We start from the raw sequence: 22,378 nt of genomic DNA on the forward strand, positions 1-22,378 counted from the left end.
AAAAAAAAAAGCATCTAAAGAGAATGATGGGGAATAAGTGCACGTTGGAGAGTTGCAATCTAGACACCAAAGGCAATGTGTTAGTTAGTGTACATGAAGTAGAAAGTCTCGACTCCAAAGGCAATGATGCATATAAAGCAGAAAGCGAAATTCATTAGCTGTAAAAACCAGCAGCTCTCCTATGCTTCACCTCAGCCCGGCTAAGCGGAGCAGACACAAAGCAAACACCTAGCAGCAACACGCAGGAATCAATGCAGACTTCAGCCCGCGCTCCGCTTTCAGTCCTACAATTAAAGACAGCGCTGGGATGTGGAGATCTCTGTGAAGGTCAGAAACAGATTTTACTTTGGGGTTTTTTTGTGGGTTTGATTTTTTTTTAATGATTCACATCTCTCCTGACAAACCCGAGAAACAAAAGCAAAATGCTTAAATCCACACTTCTTTGTTGCACTTTGTTCCCTCTGCTATTGAGATATTTTTATGTGCCAGGAATACACCTTTACCAGTGCTGAGCAAGCTTATTTTTTTGCCTTTTAAAAAAAAAAAAAAAAAATCTGAGGTCTAAATTACTTGAACAAACAAAAGAGTTTTCCCTCCCTCTCTCCCCCGCTGCCAGCCCCCCCAAGTGCCGGATCTGCCCCTCCTCCTCTGGCACACAAATGGCCTCACACCAGACGGGATGGAGGGTCGGCTCCCAATTACGCCTTTTTATTAATGAGGGGCCACGGCGGGGAAGGGACTGGAGTGGGGTGGGGTACAGACAGAGGCTGCCGGCTCCTTCCCACCACCCAAAACGGGGAACAGAGGTTGTGGGTAATCTGCTAGGAAGGAGCCCGCGCACAAGAGCTTTGGGCCACCTGCCAGCCCACCCCATACCATGGGATGCCGCTGCTCTGCCCCCACCACCACGTCTGGGAGAAGGTGATAGGGACAACCCACAGGGACCCTGCATGTTTCTTGTAGCCCATGCATGGGGAGAGCTGGGTGGCGGTGGAAGCCTGATGGATGCACCAAGCCCGCAAGGGTGTGCACAGGGACCCTTGTTGTAGTTGGAAGGTAGGGTCCCTTCTCTGGTGGCCTTGGGTGAGACATCTCTGTGTGCCTCGGCTTTCCACTTGCAAACTGAGGAGGACCTTAGGAAAGTGCTGAAAACCTACACTCTTTGGTAGTGTTCAGACACAATAGTTACAGGGCACTGCCTTCAAATTTTGGTCCACACCACTCATACCAACTCCTTTCTTCATATCTCCATGATGATTCATTTTCCTGTTCCACTAGGAAAGACAGGAGCATATTTTTGAGAAAAAGCGATGGTCAAAATCAAAATTTTTTCCTTCTCTCCCCTTTCAACCTCAGGCCACTCTTTACATTCAGCCTTCAACGTTGTGGCATCACACCTGATGATAAAATTTCTGAGTCCCTCAGACCTCTGATTTACCCATCAGATCCTCTCCAGCACCACCTGCCTCGCCATCTCCATCTGGCAGAGCCTAAATCCTCCTTTCTCCTTACCTCACTGTTTAAATTCCTCTCCCACTGGGCTGATGGCTTTTCCTCAGGAACAAAGCACAGCCCCTGTGAGCAAACATTTCTACCCATCTGTGTCCAGCAGCCACAACAAAAATGGCTCCCTTTACTTGCAAAGCCCCCCATAATTTTTCCCCAGACCTCACAACACGCTTGATGTCCTTTCCGACTCCTTCCCCCCTCTCTAAAACTAGATTTGGTCGCTTTGTCCAGTCTTTGGGTTTATGTATTTATGGACCTTTATCCTACCTGTGCTCCTTGTCGAGGCTGTTTGGGGTCAGCCTCTATCTGTATTTTCACACAAGGGCCAAGGACAGGCAGCGAAGCTGCAGGCAAGCAGAAGCAAAGACGACTATACGGGGAGTATAAAGAGTTTCACTTTTTCTAACCAGAGATTAACACATGGGTTTTAAACAAGGGGACTCCCTTCCCAGCTGACAGCAGCAGCTGCAGCTTCTGACTTGCTCGCAGAGTGGCAGGGAATCGAATCAAAGAGAAAAGAAGAAAGAGGACAACCCTTCCTTGGGGAGTAGGAAACACAATACGAGCTATTCTAAAACCCCTGCAAATACTGGCTTGGTTTTAGGTCAGGCTCTCCTTACCCCCTTCTGTCCCAATCCCCCCCCTGCCCCCCCCCCCCCCTTCTTGCAACAAAGGGAAATTGGTATTTTTCGAAATTCTTCTGAAAGCCAACCCGGCAGATGGTTCTTTCCATGCCGGGGAGGGAACAAAAAGAAAAACCTGGCAGGATACACATCACCGAGATGTGACAAAGATGGGCATGGTGTCTGGCCTCTGACCTAGGGATTTCACAGAGGCCTATTAAACCATGTGGCCGAGATGGACTGAATTGACTTGTATCTCCAGCATGCAGCTGCTGTACCCCACAGGCTCGTGCTAAGTTTTATTAGCTTAAGTCAGGCCAGACAGACTGAAAAAGACAGGGTTTCTCCATCCCACCTTTTCCGTACCTTAGGACAATCCCCCACGCCAACATCGTAGCAGGTGGAAGTGAAGTTCAGCGGCCAAATTCACAATGTAATACTAAAAGGCTTACTTAGACAGTAATTAGCAGCTGTCCTACTTTACCAAAGTCTTATGTACACATCAGTAATATGAACTCCTGCAGACGCAGAAAGCCAAAGGTAAATCACTGTCAGCCCTTCTACTGCACTCAAATGCTTCGGGTGGAGGATCTGGCTGTTCATCACAAGCTTCCTTCCTTTTCTTTAAAACCTCCTTTTCCCTCTAGGTGACATCAACAGCCAAATTCCCACTCTTTTCAAGGGTGCCCCAAGCAGACCCAAAGGCTCCACCTCCCAAGCACCCAAGTTGCCTCCAAGGATGAAGCATGACCTGGTTACATGCCACATCTGCCAACCAAAGGACAAGGAGCAGCAAAGGATATGCTGCCCTCCCGCAGAGCTGCCCCATGCTTCACAAATTCCCATGAAGCACATTGGCAGTTGCTGTCCCCAAGACAGCTCCTGCTCATGCCCAGAGTCAATGACCTAAGGACAGATCAATCCGTCCCCATCACACTCTTCCCAGTTCCTCTTGTGATTGCTGTGCTGTAGTCACAGAAGGAAACAGGCTTTCCCCCCACTTCTCCTTCAAATCAGGAATATAATTACAAGTAATGCAATGGAATTAAGACAAGAGAGAGAAAAGGCTGGAGGGAATTTGTCCTAACGATTACATAAATTATTGAAGAAAAGTATCCCATGGAAAGCAAGAGGGATGTCTTTGGGAAGAGTACTCAGCTGAGCGATGGTGAACGCAGTGTCAGAAAACAGGCAAGCCAAATTCATTATCCCCATCTAACCTGCACATACATGGGGTACAAGAAGTAAAACACATCATCAATCTGGTACCACCAGTTCCTGGTGGAAGATGCAACAAAACGAGTGCCTTCAAGCTCCCCGCTAATACACATTAGGCAGGATACTGATGTAGGGACTGTCCCTACAGCCGAAAAGACTTTGGTTGGAGGCAGAAGCAAGCGCTGACCAAATCTCTTTTAGTGCCGCTGCTCCCCAGCAGAAAAATATGTGCCTCAGGTCTATTTTTCTTAGTGTGAAGGGTGAGCTTTCAACAAATTACCCACCTAGAAATACAGCGGGTAAAATGTAGGTGAAGCTACTCAGGCCAGCACAATATTTTAGCATATGCTGGAGTATGGGGGAGACTACTAAAAAAAAAAGTCCGTTTAGAAAATACAGTGTAGGCTCTACCTTGAAGGTATGAGGAAACTATTTCCTACGTGTCCTCCTGGGAAGAGCTTGCCAAGCGCGTTACAGAAGTGCCTTTTCACAGAAGCACCAGGTGGGGAACCAGCAACATTGCCTCACGGTGAAGCAAGGGCGTGATCAGTGGTGACACATCTGAGCGTCCACTGCTCAGCTCGCTCCTCATCAGACAGAGCCATCAGCAAGGAGAGAGGGGCCGTGGCCTCTGCCTCATTTGCTGGTGCCACCGCATTCCTCCTGAGAGTGTTGGGCAAGGCAAAATTACCTGCAAATCCCCTCCAGGCTGATTCTCATCTTTCAGCCGTGCGGATGGAGAGCAGCTCACATGAAGCTAAGACGCTGCAAAGTGCTGAAATTCCTCAATGAACCACCCAGGTTTATAGTGGTAGAGTTGTTGTAACACTGATGTCAATAAAAGATACCATCTCTCTTTACAAACCTTGCCACCCATGTGAGACAGAGAGCCATGAGAAACTGATGAGAAGATAATGAGTCCTCCAGTAAATATTCCTCATTTGACTCTTACCACATTTTAGGGTTTACAGACCAGAAGGGACTATTAAGGGCACCTAGATTGACTAATTGCACACTGGCCCCAAAACTCCACCCCCTCTCATTTCTGCATCAAGCCCTAACTCTTGAGATAAATTTTATTCTTAAGCTACCAATGAAGATGCAGAGAGTTAATAATTTTGAAACAAACTCACCAGTTTCAATGACATGTAGAAGAGGACTGGCTTCCGGAAAGGCTGTGCACCCAGTGCTTGAAAATCAGGCACCTGAGAGACTCAGTTGTATCATGATTAAGCACTGAAAAGGGCCCAAGTGTTACCCTGGCCTGTGACAGGTTCCTTGAGTGAGTCACTTAATCTCATTACTCTGTCTCACACACTGTACTAAGAGACAAGATGGTTTCATTTCTCCTCCTTTTATTTCTACAGAGCTTGTGATCCTCTTGCAGGAGGACAGGCTGTCCTGATGCCTTCATACAAGACCCACCACAGTAGACACCAATGTCCAATAGGAACAAAACAAGCCTGCTAGAGACACACTTAGTTCTGCAAACACAGATGCAGTTGACTGTCCATCTTGAATGAACATGTCCTCATCTTCAACAATGCTGTCTTCCACTGTGGCCAAAGTCCAAGCCACATCTTAAATACATAACCTCATTTCTGTAGTAAGATACCTTAGCCCTTACGCTGTTTCTTTCACTGCTAGCCCACAGGTCCAGGAGAAAGAAAAAAAACAAAACCAAGAACAATCCCCCTCCAAAAAAACCACCAACACCCCCCCCCCCCAACAAAGTATTTTGCTTGATACCACCCTGAGGAAGCAGAATTTTTTCCAGTCTGAGCATCCTACTTGGAAGCAGTGTCCTGCTCCTAGTGCACGAACCATGGCTTGAGAATCCCTCTCCTGATAGCAATCGCCTGCAGCTTGCAGTCCAAATATAATCATGATGTACAAATAGCATTTTGTCTCCTGAAATGAAGGAGCCAAGTGCCACTGGTCTTAATTAATGGTAGAGGTCATGGCAAGAAATGGAAAACAATGCTCTTACAAAAACACAAGCTAACTGGACATGTCCTCGAGGGTCACATATCAAATGGAATCATTTTAAGGTTCAAGAGCTGGAAAAGTCTCAGCATTAAAAACCAAAACAATGCATGTTTACTCTGGATATTTTTAGACTGGTTTCCTAAGGAAACAAGGCTAACATGATCACACTCTATTTGTGTCTATGCGATCACACACACAAAACCCTTGCCTACCTGCATGACCCTCTCCTCAATGTTTTTGAAATATTCTGACCAATTTTGATCAAACTTGATGGAAGAATAGAAATCTTTGAGATACGATATTCAAAAATGTTTTGTTCAAATTGTTCACTGGCTAGAAGAAAAGGACTTCTGAGGAGCTCCCAAAGAGGGCTTGGCCAGCAAGTTCACTCATCATTAGACACCAGAGAAACTACGGAAGAGGAAAGTGGTCAGAAACCACCTTTCACAAGTTTCAGTGCTCATAGAAAAAGAAAAAAGAAAAAAAAAAAACAAAACCACAAGCTGAGAGCACCAGCTGAAGCCCCTCTTTCCATTCAAATGAACTCAAGAGGACTCCATCACTGACTATGCAGGGGAATAGGGGCAGCAAGAAGCCTGGCTGGAAATGAAGCATGTCAAAGATTAGATCTGACCTGAGGGGGCTAGCTAGACGTGTGTGCGTGTGTGTGTGAAAAAAGGATTGAAGATGAAAAAGCTGGAGGTAAATCAGAAGGCATCTGTGGTCAGGTATGCCTGAGAGGAGAGGAGAGGAGAGGAGAGGGAGCGCTGCACGCAAAAGTTGATGCTGGAGGAACATGAACATGTGCATGAAGGACTGAACCCTGTGCATCCCAAAATCTCTGCAAATGAAGACACAACCAGTACAGAGGTCTGCATCTCTGAGTGCACATGCTAGCACATCGTGTCTCCAGCACATCTCTGTTAGCCTGGAGGCCACGGTGCTTTTGAAACACAAACAGTGTGCACTGACTTGGCCAAGTCTTTACAGGGCTGCTGGGAGCAGCACCCGTCCCCTCCCACAGTTTGATAGTGGGGGCTACAGGACCTCCAGCTGGACCCTCTTTTTCCCTGCACTGGTCCCGTTGTTTCCCCACTAAAGCCCTGCAACATCTCCTCAACCCCAAAACCAGCACTGGGGACATTTTGTCACAGTTTGAAAAGAGAGGCACAGCACAAGCAAACAAGGAAATGTCAGAGAGGGACATCAAAACTCAGCTGTGGGAGGGACCGCTGCAAAACAAAACCTGTCCTTGACACGGATGGCCTCCACAAGCCCTGGTTATATGGCAGCTAATCAAATACAGTAAGTCTTCCTCATTTGGCACAACGTGTTAGGTGGTAAAAGCCTGCTTAGATTTCCCCAGCCCATCTCTTCACTGCCAGATGTTTGCTCCTTTAAGAAATACTTGACTATGTGTAAAAAAAAAAAAAGAGTCACAACTCTTTGGGAGCAGACAGACAGTGAGGGATGGGGATCAGCTAGCTCAGACAGAACACCAAGCTGGAAAAGAAACTCTGCCTTACTCCCATCACAAGATATCCATGACATGATGCAAGGCAGTCACTACTCCAGCAGGCTTTGGAGAAGGAGAAGGAAGAGCTGGGATCCAGCTCTCCCTGCTCTTCACAGGAAGGATTGAACCACCTTCAGGAGGGACCAGCCTCCTCCAGGTCACTACTGGGGGCCCAAGAGGACTCAGCTCCCAGTCTGGGCACCTCAGGTGCCTTCAAGGACTAAGATGAACCTGGGCCTGAGTGGTTCTCAGCTCTGAAGATTTTCCAAAGAAATTCGTTCCTGCTCTCTTTCTGGGGGGAGCCCGAGGTGGTTGTGGTGGGAGGGCACCAAACTGCAGCTGTTTCCTCTGTGCTATTAACAATGCGGTAGAAAGAAAAGCTAGCCAAAAAGAAACCTGGGATGAATATCAAAGAGCTGAATTTGTGTAGCTCTGCATTCGTATGTTTGTGTAGAAAGACTGTAAAAATGCCAGGAGCTTCATGCCTGTTAGAGCAGCTCTGAGTTGGTCTCTCAGCTGCTGAAAAGCCAGTTTCACCTTACACACAACTAGAAAAAACTCCTCACTGTGCTGGCATTTCTGGGCCTCTACCACTATTCCATAACCCAGGCAGAGGCTGAGGTCTACAACGCTGGCGTGAGCCTCAGGTACCTGCCACCAGAATCACTTAAAGCAGCCTCAAGGCTTTGCTAAGCAAGAATGGGGACCAAACCAGCAGAGAAACAGGTCCAGACTGAAGGGCTCCATCCTTTTGAAAAAAAAAAAAGGAAAAATCAAAGCCTGCAACTTCAAGCAGGTACCATCACAAATGCGCAAGCACCACCTCCTCCTTGCTGAGCCACAGGCAGCAGAAAGAGCAAGCACTTACATCAACTCCCTGAGCCACATTTGGGATCGCAACGGGAAGAGCTGACTCAGAGGACATCTCACATGGGGATGCCCTTAGCAAAGAGGAATAAGCATGCACTATGAGCAATTGGATGATCACGCACACAAATCACCGGGGAGAGGAGTCTGGCACAGGGGTAATCCAACAAGAGCTGCAGATGCACATGAGAACCTGGAGGGAAAGTGCAATGTGCAGTCAGCGATGCAAAGAAGGGGGAAGGAGGGGGGAAGCGTTCATGATCTTCTGGAATAAGGAGGGATACAAAGGCAAAAGCATGAGAATCAGAGAGTCCTCAAGGAAAGGTAAACCGCAGGAGAAAGCTGCCTGTGTGGCAGAGGAAAGGAAGATGACGAATTGAATTTCAATGGAAAAAGTGCTAGAACCACTTCCTGCAGAGGAATGGCAAAAACCTACAGGAACTTAAAGGAAAAAAAAAAAAATGTTGCAAGTAAATACAAGGATAGAGTTTCCTCTGACTGCACACAAGGAAGCTTTACTTCCAATTGACTTGCTGCCGCTTATCTCTCAGCAATAAAATGCATTCACCAATCCCAAGCTCTCAAAAAAACCCCAGTGCAATAATAATTACAAAAAAATGATTTTACATCCCCTGAAGCAGGACATTATGCATATGATGGAAACTCCAAAGAAACTTTGTCAGGCTACGCTTAAAGAAAGAAGGGGGGGGGTGGTGAACGAAGTGTTTGCAGTCACAAAAAAAACAGACAGGGCAGCAAATGCAGGGAGGGGGAAAAAAAAAAAAGGGAAATAAAACAAAACCAGGGAAATAATGCTCATCTGGGGCTTGTTAAATGCTACATGGCAGGCAGGAAATGCTGATGGATTGCTTTGTTGCATTTGGTGCCATGCTTTCAGTGCCCTTCCAGACTGACAGCATGTTCCCTTACCCAAAGGAAAACGCACCTTTGGTGATGCTGAGCATGCTGGACTCAAGCAACCGTGCTGCAGGTGGGAAAGCAGCAGCTGCAGGGCTCGCTAGTGTGCCATCAGGACATCCTTTGGGCTCCTGGCGTTTTCCTTCCTTCGCTCTCCAATCAGAGTAAATGAAATGGAGTCATTTGGGGGTTTAGAAGTGGCAAGGGTTCAGTCTACTCCATCCCCAGGCACCGAAGGGTTGAAATAAGAGCAAACGCTTACAGAACGTCTGTGCACTCTCCAGTTGCGCACAAGCAGCAGCATGGACATCCCAAGCTGCAATCCACCTTCTGAGCAGCCCCAGGAAAGGGGTTAGGAAAATACCTTCACTCTGATTTTCAAGAAGGGGAAGCTGATGTGAAACTTGGCATGGGCACGACTTAAAAAAAACAAACCCAAAAGTTGTTGGGTTGCAGCCAAGCATTCAAGCTGGCAGAGCAGAGGTTCCCAACACTGATGCTCTCTCACCCTCTGCCTCCCTGCCCGCCTCGGGGCATCAGCAACCGCACCCAGCAAGATCCTCTCCTGGATTCCCTCCCCTCCCATTCACGATCTCATAACATCCCCGGGGCGATTGCTCACACGGAAAAGCAACATGAGGAAAGTATTTAATGTATGTTTACGTCTTTTAATATAGTGTAGCAGCTGGAATCAAAGGCAAAAAAACCCCAGGCCTCGGCACATGAGCAGCCCAGCTTTCTGCAGAGCCCCCTTCTAATCATCAGTGCTCCCCAGACCGCAGCTTTAGAAATCAGGCACTAGCCCCTATTGCCTAATTAGCAGAGCAGTGGAAAGCTTAGGAACAGGCATATCTTCTTCCTCCCTAAGTGGCCACTGAATAAATGCTATATCCCCAGTTCACAGCCCCTTTTTACATTGCTGGCATTACCAGCCCTTTGTGTACCCACATGCTGTTACTTAAATTGCTTCCATGTTTTCATTACTTGCCCTCTGTGCTGTGTGTATTGAAACTCCTGCAAGAATGCTGAAGTGGTATTTCAAAGCACTGAGGACTACTTGGAGATGTGGCTGAAGTTATTATGCAACAAACTTAAGTGATTTTTCAAGTCCTGACAGAGTTTGCTCCTCCTCAGCGGGAAAGATAAATTCAGGTGCTACTCCATGAGGTGCAGGACAACCCATCCCACTCACTGGAGACACAAGCATGGCACTTGCAGCTCAGGTTGTGCTCAGGTCTCCATCCTTATGTATGGGTCTGTGGGGCCTGTATGTATGCTCTGCATCCATAAGCAAGGTGGAAAACTGAAATAATGATGCTGCTCCCATACGCAAGGGAAATGCGTACATTGGGCCAAACTCTCCTGGCAAAAGTCCACGGAGGACAGTGGAGTGATGCCAGCTGAAAATCTGCCACACTGGTTTAAATGTGTTGCTCCCTGCTGCTTGTAGCTGCTTTTCTGGAGTTTGTGCTGATTAAAGCAACGGGCAATCAAACAGCCTAACTCTGAAATATCAAAACCACCAGAATCATTTAAATGTGACAATCACTTTTTTTTTTTTAACCACTACCGCAGATCTCAACGGTTCTGCAAGTACATGCAGAAGGTATCTGCACACTCCTGTCTCCCAGTGAAACCCACAGGTGGACCAGGCAGCTTCAGCTCTATTCGAGTTTTAACTTGCTGCTTCCTCCTAACTATCTTCCCCCCAAAAAAATCTCTGTAACTGCCATAAGACACACACATCGGCCATGAAAGCAATAGTGCTGCCAGCACTGGAACCCTTCTCCCACTGATTTCCGACCTCCCTCTCCTGTAGTGCCTTTCATCACCTCTTGATATGAGATGTTCACAGCCAAGGTCTGATCCTGCAACCCACAAGCTAAGAGGCAGTCATGTGCAAAATCCCTTCAGCTGTAAGGATGCAGGTTATTTACCATCCTGGTAATGCAGGTTGCAGGTCTCCAAGCATCAAACCCCTTGAGATCACAGCACTGGGGTCTTCCAGATCCCTGCTGGGGACTTCTCTGCTATGGCGACAGCTCAGCAGCTGCCGGGCAGCAGCCGTTGGGTGTTATGCTAATGGATGCGTTGGTGCAGCCGCCCTCTCCCCATCTGCTCAGAGCATCCACCTGCTGGGTCTTTTTTTTGTTGTTTTTGTTTTGTTTTAATGGCCAGATTAGGCCAGTGCTGTCCCAAAGCGTTTCCAGCCTGTGCAAGGGGCATGCACACAGCACCAGCCAGCTCAGACCTCACAGCACAAGTGCAAGCTGGATGCAGCCACATTTGGGCCATGATCTGCTTCTTTCAAACTCCTTATCTTTCTGCAATTAAAGTCTCACTCTGAGCGTAACCACACTACAAGGTCTTTTTTTGTTGTTTTTGTTGTGCTTGGTTGGTTTGGCACATAGTTTCCTTATAGTTAGCTTTATTTAACCTTTCTGGATTGCCACACAAAGGAATGAACGTGCCTTCCATGCTCATCTAAATGGCTGATAAATGGAAATGAAAGCTCCGATTTCTAAGCAGTCATATTTATTCTCCATGGTCCATGCATGGTAGGGAGTGGTTTGCAAATCTTTTTTTCTCCCTGCACGACCATGGAGGGATTGCTTGTGACACCTTTGCTGTCACCGAGCATGGTCTCACACAACCGCTAGTTCCCCTGAGACCTCTGCAAGTATTCAGGCAGGAAAGGAAGTGGAAATAAGACATTGCTCAGTACTAAGAAGACAGCCCATCCTTCTCTATAGGTGGGAAAAATCTCTTTACAGCGTATTATAGGGCCAAACCTCTGCTGTGCTAAAAAGAGTTATTTTTTTCATGCACATCGAGTACGCCACTTAGCACAATTCTAAGAAAAAAATCCCCTTGATTTTGTGGGGTTTTGTTTGGTGGTTTGTTTTCTTTTTTTCAAGTTCAGTTTCTAAGAGAAGTACTCTCAGACTAAGCAATGTTACTCTCCCTGGGCTCCGCCTTGAGTCAATGGGAGATGTTGATGTCTCAAAAAGTGATTTGGAGTTACCAGAATTTTGGTTTAAGTCAGTCTGCTGAGGAGACCGTCTCTAGGGAGAGCCATTGGCAATTAGCCTCCTCAAGGCTTCAAGTAGCCCCTTGAGCATGCATCAAGTGTACAAGGTATGGGAGAAGTGGGGACCTTCTGCACAGCGAGGGATCCAAGCTGCACGAGCAGGAAAGCCAAGTCATGCCCCAAGCTCTAGTCAGTGGATGCCTATATCCCAGATGAATTTGTCCAGGTTTTGGAGATACTCATGAGTCTTTCATCAAATATGGGTTCCTGTCTGAATCCATCATGATGCCCATGTGTTACTACGGAGGCACAGGTGAAGTATTTGTACTATGATAAAGCCTCAACCTGACTAAAGCTCCTTTGTCTAACGCCTAAGACAGAAAACCCCACTTCACCCAAAATAACATGAGTAGTCACCAGCTGTTCCTCCCCTCACTAGTGCTGCTTAAAGCACTTGAACTAAATTTGTTTTAAAGAATAAGTGTAGGGTACATTACTGAAAAATCAAGCCAACAGCAAAACAAAAGGGTGCTCCTGAAAACAGCTCATATGAGGAAAGGATTTTCTTTCTTTCCCCTCCCTCTTCCTCTCCTTGACTAAATGAAAAAAATAATAATAAAAAAAAAGATCAATTTTTACCTAAACTTAAAGTACAAAAAACTTCTCTCCAGAAGGATATTTCAAGAAAATGATACGCATCTGGAAGAAAATGAGAGTTACAATGGAAGTATTTTCTAAAGCATAACTATAGTGTTGCTAGCACAATGCTGTAATCAAGAATAATGGAGCCCTTCGTCTGGTGTACAGGAATGGATTCAATTGTTCGCTGTGCACATATCTGTATTTTAAAAATGTAGTCGAAAGCTTTAACTGCCAAAAGGCTCGAACATTAGCGCTCAGACACAAAGCGGTTTAGAAGTGGGCTCCTTCATTTATCACTCATGTAATGATTAATCTTAAATCTCAATTACGCACAAAAATAGAAGAGGCCCAGCTGAACTTTTGATCTCTTCCGAATTGGTTCCTCTGAAGGATAGCTCAGGATCATCCCCGCAGCGTACGCGGTGGCGCAGGACGGCACTCGCTCTGTACTACCTCCTCTGTGGCCAAGGTTATGCCTCAGACACAGTTTGAGCAGGTTTAATCCTATCCTCTCCTTCTGATCTCAGGGGAAAGGGGAAATACGGGAAAGAATAGAGCTTACCTTCTTTTTGGAGTGCGATCTGTCCTCCTCTTTAGCTGCTTTGCTATTTTTCCCAGCTCTGGAAAGCTTCTGTTCCCCAGACTGCTTGATGGTGATTTTGATCTCAGGAGGGCAGATATAGTTCTCCAAGTTCTTTGGGGGCTTCTTAGCTCTCTTGGTGGTCTGTATCTTTAGTTTTAAACTCCCCTCCGTGAAGTTAGCTTCCTTGATGGAAAATTCCTGCTCTTCCAGGCCATCTCCCGCCACCCATTTCTCACTGTCCGCATTGGAAGTGGAATCCACGTCTCTCCCAGAACCCAGCTCATCCTCTTCCTCGGGCTCCAGCCTCTCGCCGCTCACCGGGATCCCTTTCCCCGAGCCCGCAGCAGGCAGCATCGTCTCCCCCGCGCAGCCGGATGAAGGTGGAGGTTTCGCAGAGGTGACAGCGGCTGGCAGAAAGTCTGCCTCACCCCCCCTTTGCCGGGAGCTGCCCAAAGTCTCCCTGGGCTCCATAGCAGTATCGCAACACCCTAGAGTTCTGTCAGAGGGAAGGGGAGCACAGGAGGCGACGAGGAGAGCAAGGGCAGGTACGATCCCAGGGAACGAATGGTAAATGTCTGCCGAATTCAATGTCCCAATCGCCGGAAGGCTGCAAGGAGCTCAGAAGAGGCTAAATCTGCCACTGTCAAAAGAAAGGAGAAGAAAAAAAGGAAGTTAGCACGCATACATGTATCAAACGAGAGCGTGGAGATGACTGAAATGGAGCACGCTTGGGCTTCCCCTGCAGCATCTCAAGGACCTTCCTTGAAGCAAAATGGGAACTGAGGCTGGCTAGCATTTCTGAGGGCTGGATTTGGTATAGCAAAGTGAGAAACTATAGCCACATGTATTGCTAAATTGGTGAAAATGGATATATAAAAAACAACAAAAATGGTGTATACATGCAAACACCTTCAGCTCTGGACTTAGGAAATAAATGAGGGGTTAACCAGGTCTCCATACCCATGAACCTCGTTATTTCAAAGTACTTGCTGTCACAGAGTTTTTTACAGAGAGGAAAAAAAAAAAAAAAAAAAGCAGAGGCTTGCCACAGGTTAAAAGATAACCCAGTGACCAGAGGACAGAAAACATGGTGATGCCCTGTGAATCAGACAGAAACTTCAAACTCCCTACTTCCCAAGCAAGAGAGAGGTGCCCTTGGCTGCCAGCTCTTCTGACTCTGCTTTGGATGAGTTATTCAGTACATGCTGAGCCAGGCACACACTGCCTGCAGCCCAAGATGCTCCCTGGGATGCTGGAAGTGCAGGATAATCCACTTGGGTCTTTTGCAAGGGCGTGCCAGGGACCTGAGTATTGAGGGTGATGGAGGAAAACTAAACTCAATGTTTTCCAGAGCTCCTCATGCCCTTGGGTACCAGGTCTGCTCTGTGGCAAAGGTTTGGGCCGACTGAAGCAACGACTGCGCCCTCATCTTTTCAAATTTGGGCTGTCTTTAAAACATCACAGATTAAACCCTTTGAGATGGAAGCACTCATATTCAGTAACTTAGAAAGTCTTGGTCAAAGTTAGTGGGAGAAGCTGTGAATGTTCAACTGAGGCAAAAGATGTATTGCTAAATGACAGAACAACTAAGCCAAATACCAAGCAATTGGTTAAAAGAAAAAAATACACGTAGGGTGTTTTTAAAGTTGCTGAGGTGCTTTCATACACCTTCCCTAAAACCAGCCATATAGCCATCCCTCCCCCCTCTATCATGGTAAGCCAATTTAGGCTACAAAATTAACAGAAGAGTATCTCAGAGAGAACAGTATCTCAGAGAGAAACAAAGAGATTTTCTGCTACTTCAGCAAAAACAGCTCCCCAGTGGGTCAGAGGAGTATCATTTCTGGCATACAGAGACAGAAAAAAGGCAGCACTGCCAGGAGTAGGTGCTGGGGGTGCAGACCTACTCTTTCAGCAGTAGCTCCGGGCTAGATTAGCTCTGCTACACTGCCAAAACCCACCCCTTGACCAACTGCAAGCAAGATCTGAGCACAGCCAGGGATTTCCCAGGCCATTCTTAGTAGCAATAAACTGTAAAGACGAAACAAAAATTATCTTTCTGCCTATCACCAAATCATAACAGCATTGTCAGTGTAGATGATTCTACTCTAAAGCACAGCTCATCAAGAAAAATCACATGTCCTTGTACCACTGGCTTCTTTCTGCTAGTTAAAAATACCTTGCATGAGCTTAAAATTCAAAAAGAAGTAATAGCAATCACCTTTTATTAGTTATATATCCATATTTCCACTGGAGTATGGCCATGGGTCACTTGTCTGACCCTGGCACATATGGCTACTAATGGAAACTCCTAAGCATCCTAGAGCTCCATGAAATCATTGGGTGACCTCCACCCAGGTCCCAACAGACACAAATTCAAATAAAGTTCCCATGAATAGCACAAGCTGACAGCCCAAGCAAAGGAGAAGGGGAAAAGAAAAAAAAAAAAAAAAGGAGGGGGGGAAAGGAAGAACTACCATGGAGCCTGAACTGCCATCTGGCCATAGAGATGGTTTTTGTAGCTCATAGTATATAGAAATACACCATAAAACCACTTATGCTTAAGTTGCACATCTTTTGGCAACAGGGAGGAGACTCATTTCCCAGAGCTGCTGCTACTGATCTCCTTTAAGATGATCTTAAAGAACTAACAGATCCAAGGTCTCCTGCAGGCCTGCCTTGACTCACCCTCTGGTCAGCAAGTCTCTCCATTTCACCACCTGTGGAACAAGGATAACGCTTACCTCATTCAAACCCATTGTAGGGTGGGTTAGTTAATGCTCTTACATAGTTTTGAACCCAAGTGTTTACCATGTGGTAGTCGCTAATTACTAACGCAATTAGTACATTAAAGCCACCCAGTTGCAAGGAGCTACTCCACCTAATTGACTGACCTTGCACCTCGCCTCTCCTTTGTGCCTAAGGAGGTGATGGGAGTCAGAGTTACCGTCCTCTGCCAACTGGTCCAATCAAAAAAAAAAAAAAAAAAAAGCTGTACTATTTATCTGTCATTTCACTTTGTTAATCTCCTTGGAGAGGGACGCAATGTACACACGCTCCTGGGCTGCAACACAAACACAAGGTGGTAAAAGCTCAGCAGTGCAGCATTCCAGGGAGTTACTGCTCTGGTATGCATGCATGTACAATGGGCACTCTGTGCTGGCCTCCGCCCACAGGCTTTTAACCTCTCTCGATGCTGGTAAAAAAGAGCAGGCTTCTGGCAGACAGCATCTAGCTCAGCAGGCAGGGCAGCAGGATGAGTCCACAGCCACCAAACATGCGGGGAAGGGATCACAGCCACCAGTGTAATGAACCAAGCCCCTTGGGAACCTTATGTCAAATGAAAGTTGAAATAAACTCATGGCTTCAAGCTGGGAAGGGTCCTTCAGGTTTTGAATCCTTGGATGATGTTTTATGGAGGGTGAATAAAAAAAACAGGTTTCTGCTCCAAAGTCTGGTTGTGGGTCTTAGACCCAAGCTCTGGGTTGTGATGCCCGAACACTCATGCCTGCTTGGCCATGTGCCTCCAGGTCAGTACAAACAAGCAACAGATGAATGAAGTCATTTCATTATACCATTGTCAGGTGAGTTCATGCTAAATCCACCTTAAAATCCCACTTAAAAATACTGTCCTTCTGTTCTTCTGAGAGCTTGCAGATGATGATATCACCAGACCCGCAGGTAGCAACAAATAACCTGCACTCAAACGCCAAGCAGAATTAACTGGGTCATTGTTTTAGGTATCTCCTTACTCTCCTCCAGGGTTAATAGTTAAATTACTTGGGTGCAGGGACATTGTACTCGTCTGTCTTGTTTAGGCAGGCTACCTGCGCTTTGACTAATTAGGAAACCTCACTTCAGGGTCTGAATGTGTAACCTCTTTTGGAAACCTCCCCATCTGCCCTCTCCAGGCTGCCTTTGAGCAGAAGCACTGAAGGGACAGTGATAAACCCTTTTTCTCCAGCGGCTCTTCTGCCTTAGCTGGCAATGTGCAGATCTGGTAATCTAGGGAGGAAGCATGTTCTCCAGAAGACCTCTAGCTCTGTTTTAAACACCCAAGAGATGAGGGCTGTCTAGACTTTCAAGTGCTCACCTAAACTGCCCTTCCAGGCCTCCGAGGCTCACCAGCATCAAGTCCCATTCAATAAGCAGCTACAGAGGCATTTTACCATCTGAACTAAGCTCCCCGAGGAAAGTGTTACCGCTAGCTGGCTTCCTGCAGTCAAGTTAAATTTGAGGAGGATAATTCACAGGTGAATGACAACAAATTTCACAGAAGTTAGCATTAGCTCTTAATTAGGGAGAGATTCACGCTTCCTCTGATAAGTACTGAGAAATAATCAAATGCCTGTGTGCTCAGCCTTGCTATGGCTGCTCACACATCTCTTATCAGCTCCTCTGGGTGCCTCAGACACACTTCTGGAGGCAAAGGCCTGAAGTACAAGACCTCCCTTTGGGTCATAGTAGATGCTTCCCATTAAGGGCTCTGAATATGCTTCCTTCTTCAGCCTCAGGCAACTACTCGAGTAATCAGATGCCGGTACTATAAAATGATTAAACCGAAAATTTGCAGAGGACAAAAAAAAAGGTGAGAGCCCACAGTAGGGGGAAGAAATCCACCTGTTCGGGATTCTCCATTAAATGAAAGTAGGTATAATACTTGGCATGGCTTTTGCCCTATGCCCTGGAGAAAACACATCAGTAACAAGCAAATGCTGATTAGACAAATGCAAGCAAGCCAAACTGCCCAGTGTTTGTGCCACCGCCACTCCATTTTGCTCAAACACCAGGAACACCAGCAGAGAGCTTGGAGCAATATTAAGAGATGCTGCCCAAATCCCATAGTACGCTAATCCCAGCCATGACTGTAGCTACTGAGACTGCTTTCGTTTTATCCAGTCCAAAACGCCTTAAGATAAAAAAGAAAAAAAATTCTATTGAACAGGTTCAAGTGAGGGGAATCTGAGTCACGAGTCTAAGAGTGTCACAGTGAACGTGAATTGGAGCCTACATCTTCTTGAACCCCATGTCTATCATGTTGCCTTTGGATCTCACATTGTCTCATGTGACATACAGTTAAATCCCTAATCTCTGCAAAATATCAGAAACCCTGGAAGCCTCTTTACACTCCATCTTTTTAAAACCATTCACCACAAAGCACTGGAGACTATGCAGCAATATTTAATGATGAGATATCACCTTTCACTCCAAAGACTCCCGGGTTGCTTCCTTGATTATATATGCCACCGCTGAAATGCAGCTGCCTCGGGCAGAGGCCAATGGACAACCCACATTACACCCGAGGGAAAGTTTTGGTCAGAAACCTGCTTTTATGAGAAGTGTCAGTGAAACTTCAGAATCCATCATGGGACATAAAAACCCAACAGCCTGGCATGCAGCAAGATGCACTGAACTCAGTTAACCCACATTAGGAATACAAAAAAACCCCAAAAACAAAAACCAACAACCAAGCTCCAACTTATTTCTTCATTATTGCTTTACAAACAACTAGGAATTTCAAGCATGGTTGCATGGTTGTGGTCACGGTCCATGCACTGCCAGATCACCAGCAGCACAATTTTGATGCAGACCAGGAACAGGCATCTGATCATACTTTTATCGACTGGACCAGAGCATGCAAGATGGGGGTTAAGCCTTTCTTCATGACAACTTGAAGGCAATTCCAGAGCATGGGTAAATCTTGTGAGCCAGAAAGCCAGCATAGTGCAGACAAGTGACATAATATGATGCAATACAAAATTTGCTAGGATAAAATTAAGTCATTGCATTTTTATTTTTTTTAACAAATTTGAACCAGGAGAATGAGTTTATACTGGACCAGTATCATGCACCAGTAGCATATTTAATCTGCCACTCAGAGCCCTGGAGCTAGATTTATCGCATCTTTGGACCACAGCCCTAGTTACTTCCTGTGGCCATAATACTCTGAAAGAACAAGCCAGGTTTGGCAGGGAGCTGGAAAAAAGACTGTGACAGCTATTTTCCCTCCACACTATAGATCCCATAGGAAACACTGTCTCCCTCTCACCCATGTTGCATCAATCAGGACAGAAACAAGGCAGAAGGACTTCCCTTTCAAGCAAAACAAATTAACATCATCTCTTAATAAAGAATCAGAGATGGTCTGGTGATGTCCAAATCCCGACCAGACACAGCCCTGAGCATCCTGCCCCAGGTGACCCTGTGCTGAGCAGCATCGTGGATGTGACAATCTCTCGAGGTCCTTCCAACCCCAGACATTCTGTGTTTCTGTGATTATTTTAGGTTTTTTGTCTCTATCATCTCAGGTGCTGGGCAAATTGGTCTCTCTACTGCATGACAGTTTTAAATGCACTGCTAAAATTCCCATATATAAGATACACCCAGATATAGGTATGTATAAAATGGATGTGGGTATATAACAGATACAGTATGAGATCTCCAACTGATAAGAATAATTGTGAGCGGAATGACCATAAGTGAATGCCTGTAATCCACAGATTATCTGTTAAACTAACTAACTAAGTAACTAACTAAGGCGTGTGATTCATTGATAGGGTGAGTTAGATGCACAGGGGCTTACACAGAAGAAAGGTGGTTTCTCTCCATGTGGTCCCCTTACCTCCAGCACTGCTTTTGTTCCAGCCTTTCCACCTCTGCCTCTGATTTTGCAGGGGCTTTCTCTGAAGGGAAGGGATGCAAACTCTCCCAGGTGTGGTCTAACCACATGAAAACAAGGAGCAAGGATTAATGGTAGTTACCAGAACAAAAGCAGAATGTAATCTTCACTCATTTCCATCAGATTGCCCTGAATTGTAAGAGCAACCAGCCCTCTGCACCTCCACCAGTGTGACTGAGTAATGCTGACTGATGGCTCTGCCTCAGTGTGCCCAAGCCAGGCAAAGGGAGCCAGGAAAAGCCACACTGGAGGGGAAAAGACAAGATAACCCGAAGATCTTGCACAGCCAGATGAGGCTGCAAGCATCCTCTCAAAGATAAAGAGACAGAAATAAATGAGAGCCCAAGCATATCCATAATTATGGAGGCACGTAAGTGTGCACATTAACACACGTGTGTATCTGTCTTCTCAACATAGAGACATTAAGAGTAGATTATGGAATCATATTTGACTCCATAATTAGGTTTGAGACTCTATAATTAGATCAGATAGCCACCTTTTTATGTAAGTAACTAACTATCGTACAGTGCTGAAGGGAGGGCCAACTGAATGATTAAACAACTGACATGGCCATAAATCACAAGGCCCATAAAAGCAATACTGCCCAAGGTACAGCTGTGGCAACAGCCAGTGCAGCGAAGCACCCATCTGCGGTAGGAGGAGAGATGCCCATCATGTTGCCCAAGGACATTTACAAGCTCCTGCCTGAGAACTGTGCCAAGGTTTTATAAATCTACTCACTCACAATCTAAAGCTGTATCTGGGTGTCGGGGGAGGGAGTACAGTCATCAGACCTGTAAACACCTCCTCATGCTGACTTCTGCTCTCTAAAGGACCAACCTCATCCCACTTGTAACCTCTGAGACAAATGCTGCTGCAGGACTGCTATAAAGCTGGGCTTGGTTCAATGGATTTACACGTCTGATTCAAGGAATAGTGTTTGATCCCAATGAAATCAAGAGTTGGTGTGTCATGTTTACCATCACCCTTGTGAAGTGTAGGACTCTGGGACACTAGAAAACAGAATGAGATGCCAACTGTGCTCCAGCTCATTACAACACAAAGAGCCAAGCTGGGAGATTTGCCTACGTCAGGTCAACACCAGGTTGCTGAGCTCCCGGACCAAGCGTCATCAGTGTCAGCATGATGTATAATCAAAGAATCAAAGGTGACTCCTGAGATGATCCAGGAGAACAGCCTGAGCACTCTGCTGGGTGCAATAGTATGTACCACTACAGGGATAAAACTTATTCCATTAACAACAGCCATAAACCTCTTTGGGGAAAAGTGTCAACATGCACAAGACAGGGACTTCAAATGCTTACTCCATTCCAGCCGGCTTTTGCCAAGTGCACCATCCTGGAGATAGTGCCAGCCACTCCAGGCTACAAATGGAAAGTTTTATGGGTATTTAGGGAAAGGTTATTGGCACAGAGACCAGCCACAGAAAGCAAAACCCTGCACAATTCCATCATCTGTGTTACCAAACTTTCCTAGATTGACTCTGCTTTTGGAGAGCTGCCATCAGACACAGTAGCCTCCTTCTAACACCGTTGTGGTAGGACAATAATCTCTCCCTCTCCCTCTGATCAAACATTTCCCTCTGCAGCCTGAAACGTGTGGAAAATTATTTCTTTATATAAATCATTAACGAGAGGTTTATTTTTATTTACTGCAGCTGCCACAGGTCTCCTCCTTCCTCCTCTTCTTTTTTTTTTTTCCCCACCTCCATTATTTCATTTTTGCTTGCACAAGTGCCAAATGTACCAGCTTTCCCTCCGTTCAGGAAAAACAAAGAAATAAATAAAATAAAACAACACATCTGATAGGGAATGCGGCAGGTCTTGGCTCAGCATCCATTCCTCAAAGCCATAAGTGATGGCACAAGGAGGACCAAAAAGGCTTTGGTCCAGGATCTATCCTGTGCCCAGTCTAGCGGCTGTACAAACAACACATCCCATGTTACCCAATTCTGTATGCTTCAAAGGAGGCTAGGAATTAGAAAGGTTGGATTTTGTCCATGCAGACTTGCACTGTGTGTTTCCACACTGAATAAGAGTGGTATCTTGCTTGGTGCTGTATAATGTACCAAGCATCCCCGGCATCAAAGCGGGGACTGTGGGAAAACAGGGCATATAAAGGGCATGCAAGAAGAAGGGCAATAATTTGAGATATTTAGAAGAAGGCATTGAGACTGCTTTGCCATGCAAAACCTATCAGTCCTTCAGATATGAGGAGAGAGTGTCTGGGTCAGCAAAACAAGAAATACCCTTAAAGCCTCCTGGATTGCAGAAGAAAAAGCAGGAGACAAAAGCAGCACAGGACACAAGTGGATGCAGGTGGATGCGCACAGGGCAAAGAGCTGCCCACAGTGCCAGGACAGCGATGTCAAGAGGCATAAACGTTAGTTGGGAGCATGCTGGTGGGAAGCCCCAAGGCCAGGAATAAAGGCAAGATAACCGACAGCTGCTATGGGCAAAGGAAAGGAGTAGCTTTGCCCCTAATGAGGCTGAAGAGGAAGTGGTTACAAAAGTGTTGGGAGAAGTTGAGTCAGACCGGAGATAAGAGCCTGCTGAGTACCTGCAAACCGGAAAGGCCTCTCCAGCTGAACTACTTCATAGTGCTCTTTGTGTGGCATTGCACGCATCGGACTCCCTCTGAGGGGGCAAATAGGATCGGGAGCACCAGATTCACAACTCAAATCCCTATTGAAGCAGGACCAGGACTTTGGGTTGTTATTTTCTTGTAATGCCACTGACTTCAGGAGGATGTTAAAGGTTGGGATGGGGTCAGAATTTGGGGG

The 22,378-nt window shown here is 46.2% G+C and overlaps 1 protein-coding gene across 3 annotated transcripts in view; it reads right to left on the bottom strand.

Moving 5' to 3' along the window:
* Positions 1–22,378, bottom strand: part of SETBP1 (SET binding protein 1) — a 264,716-nt gene that overhangs the window by 233,812 nt on the left and 8,526 nt on the right. For all 3 annotated transcript variants that reach the window (XM_054811244.1, XM_054811243.1, XM_054811241.1), the window contains exon 2: positions 12,876–13,536. In XM_054811244.1, coding sequence (XP_054667219.1) covers positions 12,876–13,367 — 492 coding nt within the window. In that variant the 5' untranslated portion in view covers positions 13,368–13,536. The remainder of the gene's footprint in view (positions 1–12,875; positions 13,537–22,378) is intronic.

Source organism: Grus americana, chromosome Z (genome assembly GCF_028858705.1).
Source record: "Grus americana isolate bGruAme1 chromosome Z, bGruAme1.mat, whole genome shotgun sequence".
NCBI classification, from domain to species: Eukaryota; Metazoa; Chordata; class Aves; order Gruiformes; family Gruidae; genus Grus; species Grus americana.